General features: G+C 44.7%; 1 protein-coding gene across 5 annotated transcripts in view; it reads left to right on the top strand.

Annotated features, from left to right (window-relative positions):
• LRP3 (LDL receptor related protein 3) overlaps positions 1 to 17094 on the top strand; it is a 50394-nt gene that overhangs the window by 16394 nt on the left and 16906 nt on the right. The window contains exons 1-3 of one of the 5 annotated variants that reach the window (XM_027466966.3): positions 7106 to 7693; positions 8972 to 9040; positions 12498 to 12545. In XM_027466966.3, the coding sequence (XP_027322767.1) occupies positions 9034 to 9040; positions 12498 to 12545 (55 nt within the window). In that variant the 5' untranslated portion in view covers positions 7106 to 7693; positions 8972 to 9033. Of the gene's footprint in view, positions 1 to 3190; positions 3315 to 7104; positions 7694 to 8971; positions 9041 to 9287; positions 9370 to 12497; positions 12546 to 17094 lie in introns of those variants that run through there. The other 4 variants (XM_072043953.1, XM_027466964.3, XM_005019969.6 and 1 more) reach the window with 4 other exon arrangements.

The raw sequence follows: 17094 nt of genomic DNA, 5'->3' as shown, positions 1-17094 counted from the left end.
ATTTGCTCTTTTATGAACCCCAAATCACTGTGTTATGAATATGTATTGAGAACTTATACAAAAAATGCAGAAGAAATTTGTTAGTAATGATCTTAGATGATTCTAAGGACATGCTTGTGGTGTAAAATCAGTAAGACTCTTAAAATAGTGGAGTATTGCAATGAATGAGAAATGCAACACTTCGTGCAGCATGGGCCTAATAGAACTTGACACTTAGAAACGTGCCACTGGAACTTCAGAAAATGTAACTGTAGTTGACAAATCAAGGCAAAGAAACCATAAACCAGTTTTAGGGACAATCCCCAGGTAAGCTGGGACATAAACTATGTTCTCTAGGACTGAGTTTAGCATCTAAAGGAAGGGTTTGGGCCAAATTTTAATGAAAACGAGTAGCCACAACAGTTAATTTTAAGACATCAGTAACACAATGAGGAGTAGAAAAAAATCTGCAAGCGTATTTAGTTGTCAGTAAAGCATGAGGAGTGTGATTATCCTTAGTCTCTGTTGTACTTTTCCTGCTGAACCGGGAAATGGATGTAAGTAAAATGGCAGTCTGTAGTAAGCATACTGGATAGTACAGATGACCATTTTATTCACTTTACAGTGAAGTTGATGCAGTGCTCAGAGTCCAGGCCAGAGTCGCACTTGTGGGTGTTGCTGTGACTTATCCCGGCGCTTGCGGGTGGCGCTGGCAGAGCAGCAGCCCCGAGCTGCTTGCTGCACCGCTCCTCAGCTGTCAGCTTGCTGAAGCACACAGTCCGGCTGACTTATATCAGTCTAGGATCTTTGCATAAGTTTCTTAGTCATAAGAGGGGATGGAAGACAGCTCTAAAAATTATTGGTATTCCCAGCCTATGGGTAATGTTACACCACAGATCAGTTTCAAGTCCAGCAGTGGGAACAGTACGGGGAAGCTACTCTGCAGCCTCTCCATCCACGTTGTAGTTGTGTTCAGCACTTCCCCACCCAGTACAAGTGTCAGTCACTGAACTCATTTGAAAGGTGTCTGTTCAGTCCTAATTAAAGATTTTATAGATGCCTGACTGCGTGCAACACCTTTTTGAAATTTCTGTTATTATTTTTAAAAAATTAAATGGTACTGGGGGCTGGAAGCACTGCTGAGACACTTCATGTGGCTACTTTCATTTGCTCTGATAACAATATGTATACAGAGCAAAGAAAATATTTGTTCTTTCCCAAGGAGTTGATTTTAGTGCACATTCACTTTGTTCATCCTGTGACTTAGGGGAGTTTTCATGTTTCTAATTCCAAGTTGTTTGATCTCCCACTTAAATGCTAAAATAAGTTTGTAGTAACTGATGCAGCTACTGCATGTTTGGCTAGGAATGTACTGATAGTTTGTGACGGTGACATTTTCTTCGGTAGGAAATAAGTAAATAAACACAACTTCAGGTCCTACTGAGACCATCATTTCCCTGAATTTCTGTATGTGAAGAGGAATCTGAAAACATTCATACATCTGAAATGTGATTCAGACATAATTTGGCATTGCTCTTTTATCATTTACAAACAGAAGAAACACTTCTGAGTTGTTTCAGCCTTCATTTACCACATATCTATATATATTTAATGTCAAGAAGAATAGTAAATCCTTTAATGACTCCAGCTCTGGTAGAGAGAGTAAGCCTCTAACACAAGCAAAGCATAAAAGGATTTATCATAACCTAAATTAAATTGTCCAAACTCTGCTCATCAGTAGATATGATGTAACAGGCAAAAAAAGGAATCAGTTTAGCCATCTTAGTGGATCAGGGGACTTACCAGTGGCATGCAGTGTTTTTCCAGTACATGGATACTGAAAACTAGCATCGCTACAGCTTAAATCAGTCCATACATAGTAAATGATAAAGCTGCCGGGAGAGGTAGGAGGTGTGGTGTGGTGTCGAAATAGCCTTTAACTGTGGAGTCACGAGTGAAATAAATTGGAGGAACTGATCCTGCCTGTGTAAGCTGCAGAGCGGCTGGGCAGCATCGTGGGACTAGGAAGTGGGTTGAAGGACACCAGGAGCTAGGACTCAGGAGCGCGCTGCAGGCACAGCCATGTCTGTTGGCAGGTGATAGCCAAGAACCTCGCGGAACAATTGATAGAATTGCTGGCATAAAACAGTGCTATGAGATTACACTTTTAAAACTGAATCATGCTGAAAATATTTAAAGGCAAGAAGGAGAGAGAAATTAAACAGTTCTGCTCTTGGCCTGTTTGTTTTTTCCTATTTTAATTGTTCAGAATGACTTGCTGTCCAAAGGAACTTAATTGTTAAACTGCACTTTATAAATTTGATAAGAAATCCTGATTAACTTCCTCAAATTATTTCTGTAAGGATTAAAAAATGAGGATATTCTGATTCTCTTCTGTAATTATCCTGCAAGATTAAAAACTCTGTCAATAACACCGTTAAATAAAAACGAGACCTAATTTACTTAATGGAGCAGGTTATGTAGACCACTCAGTTTTGTTAAGAGAGTTAAGTTATAACTATTAAAAAAAAAAAAGGCTATTAATGCTGCCTTGATAATAGTTACAAAGATGACCCTTTCAAGAGAGAATGATTTTATTTTTCAAGCAATTACCCTAATGTAATTGCTACTCATAATCTGGTCTGCTTGATACAAATACAAACTTTTATTAAATGTTCAGAGTATCATGGAGGAATATCACAGCTTTGCACTTTCTTTGGAAAAATGCCTACACATCGGTGATCATGCTATAGTATTTCTCCATCAAAAAAATACCTGGATTTGCTTTACTGTAATACCAAGTTGCCTATATTTGTTCCTGTCACATTTAATAAAATGAATGTGAATTACAATGGATTTCTTCAGCTCTTCATAGAATACATGCATAACAAATTTCTAAGGAAGAGTAAGGAAAATAGTTCACTCTGAAGTTTAGTAACCATCTATGATAGATCAAGACAGGAGTAGTGTTAAGGTCAGTGCAGCAAAGTACCCTTGAGGATTTTCTTCCCTTTCAGGGAAAGTGCGTTTGTCACTAAACGTAAACCCTGTTAAATCCAGTCCTATAGTGTTTTGTGGTGGTGCAGTATGAACTCTTGTAAAAAATAAAGCTAACTGTAAACTAAGCGAGCTTGAGACAAATAGCGTAAGTTACTACACCTAATGTTTTCTAACCAACTTTTCTTTAATGCCAGATTTCAAAAGAGAACAGAGGTGATGAAAATAGATGGGATTTCAGGCTTGTTTATCTACACATCTCTATACATGCTACCTTTTATTTGAAACTGATTTATGGAGGAAGAGAGAGAAACGCTTAGAAAGAACTTTTGGAACAGGTAAAATTGAGGTTTTACTTTAAAGAAATCTCAACCAAATTAATGCAAAGAAACAAGCACAAACATGAGCTACAAAAATCAGATGCAGAGGGAACTGACATGGAAAATGTAATAAAACTGGAGGTTGGCAGACTGAGACAGAGATTACTCATGGACTAGTTAAGGTTCCAGATTATTTTAACATTTTTAGTACTAATATCAATGAAATCCATGATCTTAGACAACATTGCTAATTATTTTATGATGTCTTCATCTTCACTGCATATTTTTTACAAATAATTTGTAATATCTGTTGAATACACTCAGTAAAATTTTATCAGAACTATTTTGTTGGTGTTATAATCAAGACTTTGTGTGATCCAATTCTGTCAAATGCAGTAGCATGTGTAATGTATAACTTCTTCTAATGAGTTTCCTACAGCCACATGTTCTGACACTGGATATGAAGTCTTGAAACAGCTCCAACTATGGTTTAACTTACAACTCTTTTAAAATGATTTTAAAATAATCTGCAAATCATCCTGCAGTGGAACACCTAGAATGGGTTCTACTGATTGTATTTTAAAGGTGTGTGGGTGTTGTAGTGAGATCATGAATCCCATTGTAACCAATAGATACAGGAGCATATGGATACGTAATTTCATATATACTATTCTAATATATTTCTGTGAAGACAAAATGTTATGACTGAAAACTAGGACTTAAAATTTAAGTTAGTCTTATGTGAAGGCCAAGTATAAGGATAAATCTTAAACTGACTGGATTTTATCTTAACAAGTTATTGGCATGGTTAAAAAAAAGAACATGCACATTGCTTTCAGCCCTATATAAGTCTTCTGTTTAAGTGATATGCAAAGATACTATTTAATGGAAATGAGAGATGCACTTTACTCATAATTATCATAAAAAGGGTTAATGTGGAATGTAGAGGTGACTAGATACATTATTTTATTACAATAATAGACTTACTGAGGAAAAACTCTTTTATGACACATTCCATTATTGCTGTTTCAAACCCATAATTTGAAGATTACTGCTCAAAAACCCAGACAGAAATGATTTTACAATCATAGGCCCATTAAAGGTTTAAGAATTGTCTGGTTAGATTAGGAAGAATTTAGTTGTAGAAAACACTGTGTGATTTATTATGCTACTTAAAAAGTGCACAACACATGTGCTTGTAAACCAGGCTGAATGGGCAGAACAGCCAGGTCCTCTCTGTGCTGCGTGCGGGGCCTTCTCACCTCCCGATAAACTTTGTTTGCATCGATCCGCTTATTATTTCTGCATCTTTAGCATAGTGGACGTATTTATTTTAACATTCAGTTCTCTCATCCCAAGTAGACAAGACGTGATATTATTGATCCTTAGGCCAATCATCCATTAGGCATCCATTAAGATCCAGAGTGATAGACAAATGTGAATTACAATTATTATAATTCCATCAAAGGGTTGCTGAGATAAGGCCCAAGTCTACAGCTCAGTGAGGATAAGGATCACCTGAACCCCTGAGATATTACTGTAGCCACACTTTATATTGTTGAAATAAAAAGGTCTAAAGCAATATCTCAGTGTGCTGAGAGATGTCCTTTGGTGAACCCTGGTGCTTTCAGGCATTAAAGCCCTTAGCCCTCCATTTCACCACTCTGCCAGAGTTTTTCCACTATCAAATAAGAATCAGCGAAAGGAAACTGGAGCCTGTGCTTTGACTTTAATGTGCTTTCTGCAGCCAACACGATCTGCTTCCCGTAGACTCTCCAGAAAGTAGCTGTCACCACCAGCCCTGAAATAGTTTCAGCCAGGCCTGCTGTTTTCTCATCCATTGCTGCCTTTTCTTTCTTATCTGGTGTTTCCTTTCCCGATTTTTAATTTGATCTTTTTCTTTCTTTCCCTGGCCAAAGCTTTCTGCTGAGTGGATTAATTTTAAACAAGATACAGTGCCATGAGAGTAGCTCTGTGGAGTGGTTTTATTGTAGACACGTTTAAAAGAATTTGTATAACTGAGATGTGTGTTTAAAATTGCACTCAAGAGCTTATGGGCAAATGAAGATCATAGTTCTAATTAATATTTTTAAACTGTACAGCACCCCAGGCAACTTAAATATGCTTTTCTCTCCTCTTCTAATCATATAAACATTTAGAGTTGTACAGCTGTTTTCCTAGGTGAGGCGTGCATAATTAACAAATACCTGAAATATCTGAATGGGTACCTGGGCGTGCATCAGACAGGCGTTGTGTGTGAGAAGCGTCATCTTTTACACGCCTGAGGGAATACCTGGGACAGGGTTTGGGAAACCCAGCCCTCTACACAGCCACTCGCTTCCCTCGCCGTGCTCAGTTCCGTTATTATGCACGATCATTAGCACTCTTGCACGTGGCCTTATCTTTAAGCTGACTTGGGCAGTACCTGATCGAAACCTGACTCAAATGACAACTGAAATGGCACAAAGCTTTCGGTGTGGGGTAGCACCTGTAACTTATTTTGTTGCATCTTTTTTGTGAGAATCTTGTTCGTGGTGTGGGTGCTGCTACACATCGATGCTAGCTGGTAGCAAATGCATGGGCTTTATCTTACCATCCTGTTTCCTCTTACAAATGTTTGTTGCTTTTCATGTCCTTCCTCAGACTGTGGCGCTTTTGATAGGCTCACTCTGCCACGTCTCACCAGAACGAAGAGATGAACCCAGGCCCCAGGACAGCCAAATAACTGAGTGTGTTTCTGTGACTGCACAGTGCCTGACGCTGCTTGAATGGTAGGGAGCTGCAGCCGGTGCTTGTGACTTCACACGTCCATTGTTAGTGCCATCAGAGCCTAATGTCGAGTGGACAACCCTTAAATGTGAATTTTACTTATTGCATCATTTTAGGAGGAAGCTGGGTAAAAAATAGATGTTATTGTTTTGTGTTGCTGATTATATTGATCGATTTTTAATACAGTGGGAGAGTTTCTGTTGTAAATAGTATCCCCGCAGACTGTATGCCTGCTGTTTCTAGTGTGGTACAGCCACAGGATGCAAAGATGCAATTTTTTTCAAGCATAGGGAAAACTTCCTGTGTTTGTAGTGAAATACTGCAAGACCTCACCTTTGCCCTGGAGGAGTAGTACACTGTGATATATGGCAGAGCCCTCGTTTGTGCAGGTTAAGGAACGGTGCTGTCACGGAGTCCTGCATTGTTGGTAGCTGTGCGCTGAGGTAAGGCGCTGCTCAGCAGGCTGCACACACAGCTCGTGGCAGGGCAGGGCTGGTGGGGCTTTGCTCCTGCCAAGGGAGCAGCTCTGTGGGAAGATGTGAGCTGTTGCCAGGGCTCTGGGGAGGGCGGTGAGCACCTGCCACTTGGAAAACAGTGGAAAGCTGAGGGAATGTCTGAGGCAGAGTTGTTTCATTTCTGTAATTTGCCTGTACAAGATTCCTCCATCTATTATTATTTTGCTATTCAGCTCATGAAGCTCCCCGTTAACTTTGTGGTCCTGCTGCTCCTCGTGAACTTGTGAGACTTTCCCCGTGCCTTTGTCCGTTCTCAGGGGAGCCCCGTGGCCTTACAGCGCTCCCCTTGACCCCGGCGTGCTGCGGAGCCTCGCTCGGTTCGCTGTACGCCCAGCTCCCCTCAGTTTCGCCCCCGGCAGGCCGGGGCCAGCCCTCTCCGAGGGGGGCACTGCCGCCCCGGGGGCAGCTCGGCGAGGCAAGGCCGGGCCGCGCCGCCTCAGCGCGGCTCGGGGCCGCTCCCCCGACAGGGGGGCCTGGCGGGGCGCTGCCTCACAGCCCCCCGTTAGCCGGGGGGGGGCTCGCCATGCCCCCGGGCGCCTCGGCGGCGCGGAGCGGGCTGAGGCGGGGGCCGCGGGTGGCTGACAGGAAACCCGGCGCTGCGCGGGCGGGCTCGGCCCTCGCCTTCCCTTCCGCCGCGGGCCGCGCTCCGCCTGCCGGCGGCCCCTCAGGTGTGCGCGGAGCGGAGCGGGGCAGAGCGGAGCGGAGCGGGGCGGTGCAGCTCAGCGCAGCGCTCCCCGAGCCCTCCGGCCCGGCCGCCGTTACCGCCGCCGCCTCCCGGCGGGCCCGTCACGTGGGGCGGCGGCGCTGCCGCTGCGGTCCGTCCTCCTCCACCTGCCCCGCAGCGCCGGCCGCGGCCATGGGGCTGCGGCGGGAGGCGCCCGCCCCACTGCCGGCTCCCCGGGCGGCGCGGCGGGCCGGCCCCGCCGGCGGCTCGGCGTAGAGGAGAGGAGAGGAGGGAGCGGAGCTGCCGCGGTTCCCCCCCCCCCCCCCTCCCTCTCCCCGCTCCCCGCCGCGCTGAAGGGCAGGCAGGCAGGCGGCGACCCGCCATGGAGAAGGCAGCGGCCGCGGAGCTCCGGCAGGGCGCGCTGGTGCCGCTCACCGCCATCTGCCTGGGTGAGTGAGGGAGGGAGGGAGCGAGTCAGCGGCGGGGCAGGGCCGGCAGCGGGGCGCTGGGGGCAGCCGGCACCTGCGGGGTGCGGGGGGCACAGGGGGTCGTGTCTGCGTGTCCCCCTCCCCGTGTCCCCGTCCCCGCTCCCCGCAGGGACTCGGGTCCCTCCCGCCGGGGGGAGCCTGCCCCGTGCTCTCGGCCGCGGAGCCCCGCATGGCGCTTCAGAAAAAAATACCCAAAAAGTTTAGGCTGCGCCGGTGCCTCCCGCAGGCTGGCACCGCAGCAAGGCGGTATTGCCCTCGCCCCCTGCCGCGCTCCGCTCCCCTCCTGCCCTCCCGGCTGCTCGCAGCGCTCCCCGCCGAGCAGGTGGCGAGCGGCGGCGCGGGCAGACGGCTCCCGGGCTGGCAGCCCCTGCCGGCACCCGGGGGGGTCGTTCCTAGGCTGGAAGCGTTGAAGCCTGCGGCTGGAAGCAGCCGAGAGGCCGCCCGGAGGCACCAGGGCCGGGCACGAAGCGGGAGCTGCTGGAGCGCTCCGCTCCTGCCCCAGGTTCTGCTGAAGCGCAGCGGGGCCGGGGCTGCCTGCGGCTCTGCCGGCTGCTGGCTCCGACAAACTGCTACGGCTCGTGGAGAAAGATGTGCGAAACCCACTGCTGTTTGCTAAGAAAGCAGATAAAGTTCGTTTGTAGTAATCCCCAGGATAGGTGGTGGTGTCCCTTATGTAAACCATCAGAAACGGGTGTCCGTGGCTGGGCTGCTCACTCTGGTCTCGTACAAGTTCTCTTTGACATCAGTGCTTGCCTCGGAAAAGGCAGAAAGTTAAAAGCTGTTCTGGTTACTTCAAATATATCTATTTTGACTAACGGAAGTGCAACCTAAAAAGCTATCTGAACTACTAAGTTTGAACAGGGGCTGTAGCTGCTGTTACTTTTCTGCAGAGGCTTAAAGGGATGTCAGAAGTGTGTGCAGCATGAGGGTAATGCCTGCTGTACTGTTTATGCAAAGTTAAAGGAAAGATAAAAGTTTCAGCCAGTTCTCTGAATGTCTTGGGTGACTTTTCTTTCTTGTGGCCCGGTCAGACCTTTGTTAAAGATTTTGTTATTTAACAGGAATAGCACAATTGTTCTAAAAATGAATAAGATATGATTATTGAAGATCATGTGAATTCTAGAGTTTGAGTGAGAGAGCGCTTCTTGTACTTAGCAGTGGGTAATGTGCAGTTGAAAGTTTGCTAGATTTCTGCTTTCTATGACTTTTAGAATTTCACTGTCTGGCTCTTCTTTTCAGCTGGAATGCTTTATTCCTATTCCTATTCCTTGCACAACTGACAGTAGTGGAAGTTGAGAAACATGAGAGGTGGGAAGCTTGTCAGGTATTCTGCTTCAGCCAAACCTTAGAATATAATGCTGCTGCTTTAACTATGTTGTGTTTTACTTCCTGCTTGTCTGTCCCTTCCAGTTATCTTTACTTTTTTTTTTTTTTTTTTTTTTTTTTTTACTTTACTTTCAGTTCCTGCTTTCTTGCTTCTTCAGCCCCGCTTTACTTTTACTTTTTGTTCTCCCGGAGGCTTTATGTGCAGTTTGGTGTCTGCATAAATGCGCTGCCACTGACCATTGCTATGTGTGACCTCAGCTGTACACCGCTGCTCCAGACACTGGAACTGGGTTTGTTGCAACTGTTCTTCCGTAAGGCCATTTCATTTCTCATTCTTGAGAAATTCTGGAGGGCATAGAAAGTTACCTAACAGGGAAATGATCAAAACACCAGCGTCAATGTCTCTCCTTCTGCTTGTGGGAAAAGACAGGTAGCTGACGTTTTGTTCAGAGGTGCCAAGATGCAAATTTCTCTTCTGGTACAAATTAACTGCTTTCCCAGCTGAAAACTTTGCCCTGACAATTACTTAGCAATCCAAATGAACAGCACAGTTAGTTTCCTATGTGGAGCTCAAGCCAGCTGAAGTGCTTTTGTTCTTGTCTGGCTTTCCCATAATTCTACCAAACTGTTATGAAAAAGAGCACCTAGAAAACTTTGTGGCATACCCCATGTCTCTCACTGGTTTTGTATTGATGGGATTTTGATTCAGCAAGAGGTGAGAAAACCAGCAGGGAATGGCTGTTCTTTCTTTTGGGCCTTGGAGAGCTTCAGAAGATGCTGGTTACAGTGCTCGTGCAGTTTGAGTAGATGGTCTTGAGTGAGACCGAGAGTGAGGAAAGCAGATGTTGGGGAAAGTACCTGATGTGAAAGACCTTTATTCTGAAGAACTATTCTTGACTGCTGGCTCCTTAGTGTAAAGGAACTTGAAAATGGAAGGAAACTTGCAGTGACAGCCAGTAGATGTTTTGTATTTGCATAGGTGAAAGAGCGTTTCTGAGGGGTGTCTTTTTTTAGTCATGTGCCAGGCCTGGTGCGCAGTGCTGCCTGTAACTCTGTCTTGCTGGTGGTAAACCAGAGCTGCTTGTTTAACGGTGCTCAGAAGAAAGTACCATGGCTCTGAGTCATCTGGTTCCGCTCTGTCAGGCCCTTGTCTTCATGCTGCTTATTTCCATTTAAAGGGCAGTGGCGGCCTTGGTCAGGCTTGTGAGGGAGCCTCTGCTTGGGAGCTTGTGTTCTGTTACCTTGGTGGAGGTTCGGGTAGGAAACGTGGAAAGGCTGCAGGGTGCCACTAACAGCCCCTGGCATTCCCATGCCTCTCACACAGTCCCTTCAGTCCCGCCTGTTAACAGTTCTGCCGAGTGTATTCCTTTACCTTCTTTGGAGCAAAATATTTTAATTTTCATAAAATCAAATTAGCGACTTAACCACTGGTTAATTTATTCTCAGCCTTTATGACTAAATTACTATGGTTACAGGAGTAGCGGTGCTTTAATACCGCGTGAGGAAGCTGTGTGTTGCTGTTACTGCTGCGATCCCAGGTCTGTCACGTGCGGACTCGCAGCTTTGTCAGGGAGCAGAAACCCGGGACAGGGCCGGGGATCGCTCCTAGGTGCGCTCGCTGACCTGCCGGAGCGAGCTGGCGCTGCGAAACAAAGAAAATAATTACATAGCACGTTGTCATGATCGTGTAACAAATGTTGCTGTGCATTAATTATGTAATAAAATCAGTGCTATTAAGGTCCTTTGAACATAGTGTTAACGCTTATTAGCACAAATCTGCAGCTTGAGCCTGGTTCTTCTCAAGCCACAGCATACACATGCTGTTGTTCAGCTGCTGTCCTTCCCTTGTGTGCTGCTAAAAAGCTCCTCCATCCTGCAGCTGTTTAGAAGGAGCTCCCCTTGCATTTGTGGTGATGCCCCCTTGTCAGTAACGTTGTTCCTCTGTGAACGGCGGTGCTGGGAGCAGTTGTTCTCTGCTGCGTAGGGCCTGGCCTCGGCTGAGGTGTGCAGCAGTCTGCATGCCTGGGAAGACCCTGCCTGCATGGGGCTCTTGGAGCTCTGGCTTTGGAAAGAAACAATTGTGGACATCCAGGTGTAAGCCATGGCACAAGTGCTGTAGGCATCTCAGCTGCTGGAATTTGCTAACAGAGCGAGTCCACAAGGGAGTGAAAGCTGTGCCAGGACAACTCGCAGTGGCAAGCTGAGGGTTGGTTTTAGCTTTTCCACTTCCAGCCCTTGAGCGCTAGGTACTGCCTTTCTCCCGTGCTGGTTTAAGTCCTACCAGAAGGTGGTCGGAGCAAGGCTCATTGTCTTGTGATGTTTGGGCAGTGTCTAAGACAATGGGGCCTGTATTCAGGCATGCTGCTCTGGTACATAAATAGTATTAATTGCCAGTAGCTTCCCATTGACTGTTGGAAACAGGGCCAGTTTCTGTTCCTAGTTTCTCCTATTGTTCATTTTTTAATGATTTTTTTTTTTTTCCTAAATGCTTGCTGACAGATCAGCTATAGAAGGATTTAGGACTTAACACATGCAAAATAAAGCCAAAGGGTGTGCCTGGCTGAGATGTTGTGAATTAAGTTTTGGTAACCTTTTAAACCTTTCTAATTTGCTTTAATGTTTGTCATGTTATTAATAAGCTGTCTGTATAGATTATGGAACGCTGCTGTGATGAGAGCAGTTAGTGAAGTGCACTGTAATCATTAGAGAAGTGCCTTGAAGAATATATGGGGAAACTCTATGGAAGTACATCTTAATACTGAAAAAAAAAAATTTGGCAGTAGCCCCTCTTATCAGATCGCTCTGATGATATATATATTGTGAGAGGAGACATCAGAGGAAAGAGTATTTAGAGACTAATTTGTAAGTCAGATGTGCGCTGTAAGCACCACCTTATCCTATTTTGATTTTGCCAGTGGACCTTTTTGAAAACTTTATTGCTGTTGATTAGACAAGTTAATCATATTAGCTTTTTCAGCTTATTTTCAAGGTGACATTTACCTAAGAGGAACAAACTTTGCTTTATTCAGAGGGGATGTATTTAAAGGTAACAAGCTCGTTAATTATTTTCCAGCATTTAAGCAGGTAAAGCGACTAGCTGTGATTATGAATGTTTTAGTGTAATTGTTCTTCTGTCTTACCCAATTCAAAAAAAAACCAAAACAATTCCACAGAAGACAAGAGAGAGGATTGGCAGTTGTTTCTGTTGGTAACATATTTGACGGGTACTAAACTAACATTGTGTGTTGCCTTTTTATAGCCACAGTGAAGGATAGGAGTTGATTTATGTGAATTTTCAGTGTAGATAAGCTACGTTCTTTTTGGAAGACTGCAATATATTTGTATTAACGCTGCAGCAAACACTTAGAAATGGTTGACTACTAACTGCCACCCTGTGCCACTGGAACCTTTATAACATTATTTTTCTGTCTTTACACAGTGAATCTCTTCTTGACTGGGAAAATAGAGAGTGCTGTTACCTCATTAGGTAAGACATACTTTTCTTATTTGTGTTTATTGTTCTTTTGAAGTTGTAACTGTTTCTTTGCCATGTTAAGAGGCCTTTAAACAAAACAGTATGACCTTTGTTTGAGAGAGAGTAACAGTGACGTTTTAGGAAGCTCAGAACTTTGAAGTCTTGCTGGACTGGTTATTGGACTCCATCGGTGTCACCATGCTAGAAAAAACTCTTAAGCTTGAGGCTAAGGTCACAGTACGTGCTGATTTGTTTAGGGAAAAATCTGTGTTTAGGAAACGTGCCTGGGAATATCAAGCTGGGGACAGTGGCCCATTCCCTGAGGAGCTAAAACCAGAATGTTAAAAATGTCTCATCTCAGAGTGGAAATTCAGCCAGAATCATGGCACTGAGTGTAATTTTCTTCTCCATAGCAGTACAGGGGCTTGCTGACATAACTGGTGCATTACAGTCAGGGTCATCTTAGTGATAAGGGCCCTCTTGTGCCTGTCAATCCACAGTCACGTTGTTAGATGTACTTTATACCCAAAGAGGTTGTGACTTAAATTAAAACAGAATAACCAAATATGGGAAATAGGAGGAAATGAAATGGGAAAACAAAAATAATTGTAAGGCAGTGGTTTGATTGATGTGGGAATTGGAGCATGCCAGTCAACATGGGGGTTTGAGAGAAGATTTAAATCGGGAAAGGGTAGTAATTTTGTGAGTAGGTGACTTCCTTAGGCTTAGCTTGGGGGGAGCTTGATGCACCACATAGGACATTTATTGTTTGCAACACTGTATTTCCATTCCTTCATTGGAAGAAGTCCAGAATGTGACCTGTGTCCCAGTCCATTCTGCCTGAATTGTTCTTTGCTTTGCATGGCATTTGGCATCCCTTGGCTGCGTGGTATATGGGTTTATGAAGTGTAACTTGAGTAATTACACAGTGTCTGACCTAGGCTGGTGATCCTACCTCAACCTGAAATCCGTAACACTTCATTCAGTGGGCACTAATGCTTTCTAATGCTGTTCTTTTGCTAGAAACAGAGTTGTAACGTTTCCCTTTTATTCTTTTAAGTATAGGAAAACCTTAGAGTACTGTAGCCTTCATGTTTTCTTGTCCTGATACAGCTTTGAGTTACTCTGTCTCTTGGCAGTGTAACTGGAGCACGGTGAAAAATGATCATAAAAGGTCGTTGCAACAGTGTGATGTGATTCATGTCCAGCTTCTCTTACCTGTGTGGTGGAGGATAACGGGTTAGGATGGTGCAGCTATAAGGCAGATAACCCTGTTGGGAATCCTCTTGGTGTTCCTCAGGAGTCCTGATAAAAGTGGGGAGGGATATTTGCTGTCCTAAACGTGCCCTGACGAAGCAGCTATTACAGATTTGATCTCTAGAGTAAGGCATAGCAACGTTTCTCTTCAGAAAGCTAGTAATAGCAGCAGTAATGAGTTCTGCAGAGCACGGGCCGAGCCACCATCTCAGCTGCATTGTACAATGACTTCCAGCCATTAAAGCCGCTGCTGCCGCTGGAAGGGAGCAGCCCTCCCACTGCGTCCCCCTCCCCGAGCTCAAGGTGAGCCAGCTGAGCCTGTAGGACCAGCAGAGCGCCTGCTCGGGTTTTGTCAGACCAGCGAGTTGAACCCTCGGGCTTTGCCTTCGCTGGTTCCGGGCCCGGGGCCAGCAGCAGCCGGCTGTGAGACTGGATGAACGAAGGGGAGTCTTCCTTCAGGCCTTTCTGTCCACAGGTGAAAGGGGGCTGTGTTAAGCATCATGTGCAAGCACTCCTTGAGGGAGGACTCAGAGAACTTGGGGAGTGTTTTCTGCCAGCCTTGAGGCAGCTACCAAGGAGGCGTTTGTTGCCAAATGTTAATTTTTCAGAGAAGGTTCCTTGTGGCAGGTGCAAACCATCCCTTATCCTGGAGCAGATGGTTGGGCTGTGTCATCTGTGACTGGGGCAGACCCTGGGCCGTCACAGAAGGGTGCAAAACGGCAGGATTTATTTTCTGCTGGGGTCATCTGAAAATTTATTCCTGCTCAGCTTAGTAACCCCAGCACAAACTGTGCTGTCCTCTGGTGGAGTTCAACGTCTGTTCTGTTATAGTTGCTTTTGCAAAAAATAAGAGCGATGTTATTCATGTAATGTTATGGAAACTTTCTTGGAAGTTTTTAGTAGCAAGAATTAGTGGCATATTTAACTAGCAGGGGGAATTTACTGCTGTTTACAGTATAAGAAATCCATTTAATCATTACAGAAAGAGCCTCATTAAGATTTATGTCTGCCTGACGGAAACTCTGAACTCAAACCTCTTCTGGCATTGAAAGGTTGTTTTTTTTTTTTTTGTTTGTTTTTTTTTAAATCTATAAAAGATTCATTGTTGTTTGTCTTCAGAATACATATATTTTTAAAAACCACCTCAGTAAGATTTTGGTGAGTTGGTTTGTGTGTCCAGGGATTGGTATTTTCTTGCACTATGCTTTTTCAATACTCCAGAACGTGGAAAACATGAGCTGTTTTGGGCTTTCTGTAATCTGGGTTTTCAGTTTGTTTCTAGGTTTGTGCATAAAGACACAAACATTTGTTGCAAAAAAGTTGTCACTGTTCTTGTTGTGCATTGCCACTGATAAGACCTTCCGAATCCAGGAGAGTGCCTTTCTATTTAGAGACTTCCCTTTTCCTTTAGATGTTTTGGCAGTTTGAAAAGACTTTTGTTCAGTTCCCTTAAGGTATCCCACTGTCATGCTGAAGCCCAGCGTACTAACACAATAGTTCACGCAGGTATGTGGTTCTCTGTGCTTCGTGGCCAGGAACTGAGAAGGGAATTGAGGCTCCTGCATTGACACTGAAACCCCAACAGTATGAAAATGTGCCCTTGTGGTTTTTCTGTTTTCGTGCCGGCACTGAAGGCTTTGTTTAGTGCAGGTTTTTCTTTCAAAATAAACTTGTCACTTACGTAGGTGAAAGAACAGCTGCTCTAAAGCAGCGTGCGAATGCTTCACCTTGTCTACCACACAGCAGTCTGCACACAAGGAGGAAAGAGGCAGAGACAACTTGTTAGGAAGGAGATCTATTGATCTATTGCAAATGCTGTAGTGATGAGCATTGATGGGAAATGAGAGGCGTCAAAGGCATATGGCAAATGAAGTGAGGTTTGCGTAGACAGAATAGTAGTTCTCTGTGTGTTTCCCCTCCCTGGTTCGTCCCAGTAGGTTCAGGGGACTATGCACGCATCCTTAAAGTAGTGTGAGTATGTTTTGGCAGTGTGAATTAAGGTTAGTGGTCCATTCAAATGAGGAGTCTTCGTGGGAGCAAAACAGTTGTCCTTTTAATTTTGTGCAGGGTGAGTCTGAAATGCTTGTGTGTCGGAAGGGTAAAACCATGAGAAGATATTGAGTAACAACAACCACTGCCGGATGAACTGCCCGAAGTGGTGTGAGTGCAGCCCTCACCATGCTCATGGCTGTAGATTTTCACAGCTACAATGCTGCTGTTAAAATGGAAAATCTTTTTGCTTTATCTGTTCTTCTTTTCATGTCCCATGTTTGTAGCAGATGTGCAGAGTTAGTAAGAAAAAGTGTTTCTCACTGAGAAACTGTCATGTTGCATCAGATCCACCGCTTAGGAATTAGGGAACTGTGCATTGCTGCAAAAGAAAAAGCTGCTCGTGACATTCCTTAAGAAAATCTGGGATGTGTCAAATAACTGTTGGTCTTTGTAAATGCCTTCTAGAGCCAAGGAGCAAGTATTTAGGAAATAAAGGCTCTGCTAAACTGCAGTGATGAATGTGAGTGAAGGTGCTTGTGTGGAGTCACCAGTGTGTCGATGGCACCTTCTCAGACAGAAGCTAAAATGAGCTTTGTGTAGCTCTTGGTTTTGTTCTCTGCTCTGATGCATACACTGTCAGCACAGGCTATTAATCCAGAGCAGTGGTTGGTACAAGGGGAACAGAAATATTTGCAAAGCTGTGCTGGAAGCCTTTGGATATAGTGCTGCGTGGTGTGTTTGTTCTGTTGGCTTTGTGCATACCGTCTCCTTCCCATTGAGAAGTTCTGGTAAGCTGGCAGTTATGAAATGCAGTCTTCCAGCTCCTTTATGTGGTTGCTAGCTCTAGGTCCTCACATGCTGCTACGATATGTTTATGCAGTGACAAGTGTTTGGAGGAGCACATTTAAAGGCCTGAGTAGGCTGATGTGGTGTGTGTAATGAAACAGATCAAGAATGGTAGTTGAAAAATCCCATGGATCTTAGATTTGCTTTTATAATTCTGTAATTGCATCTTTGTATTTTGTCAGTGTCTAGTGTGGAGCCTCTCTGGTTTTAGAAATGTGCTAACAAAGATTTTCTTGTATTTTTGTAAGTGCTTTACTGCAAAATATTTGTTTGGAAAATAGCTGTTTACTTGTGTCTATGTATTCTGTAAGTTTCTGTGGTCTTTGAAACTAGGAGGAATTATGTACATACGTTTCAGTGGAATGCCCTGCTTGGAGGGTGAAAATAATGGCTTTTCATATCTTTTGCCTCAGGTAGATTACTCACCTCATGCTTTTTATATTCCTGTGGCTCTCACTTCAAAAGT

Source organism: Anas platyrhynchos, chromosome 12, assembly GCF_047663525.1.
Source record: "Anas platyrhynchos isolate ZD024472 breed Pekin duck chromosome 12, IASCAAS_PekinDuck_T2T, whole genome shotgun sequence".
Lineage (NCBI taxonomy): Eukaryota > Metazoa > Chordata > Aves > Anseriformes > Anatidae > Anas > Anas platyrhynchos.
The sequence above is the reverse complement of the archived record's forward strand: the minus strand, read 5'-3'. Positions and strand labels throughout refer to the sequence as shown.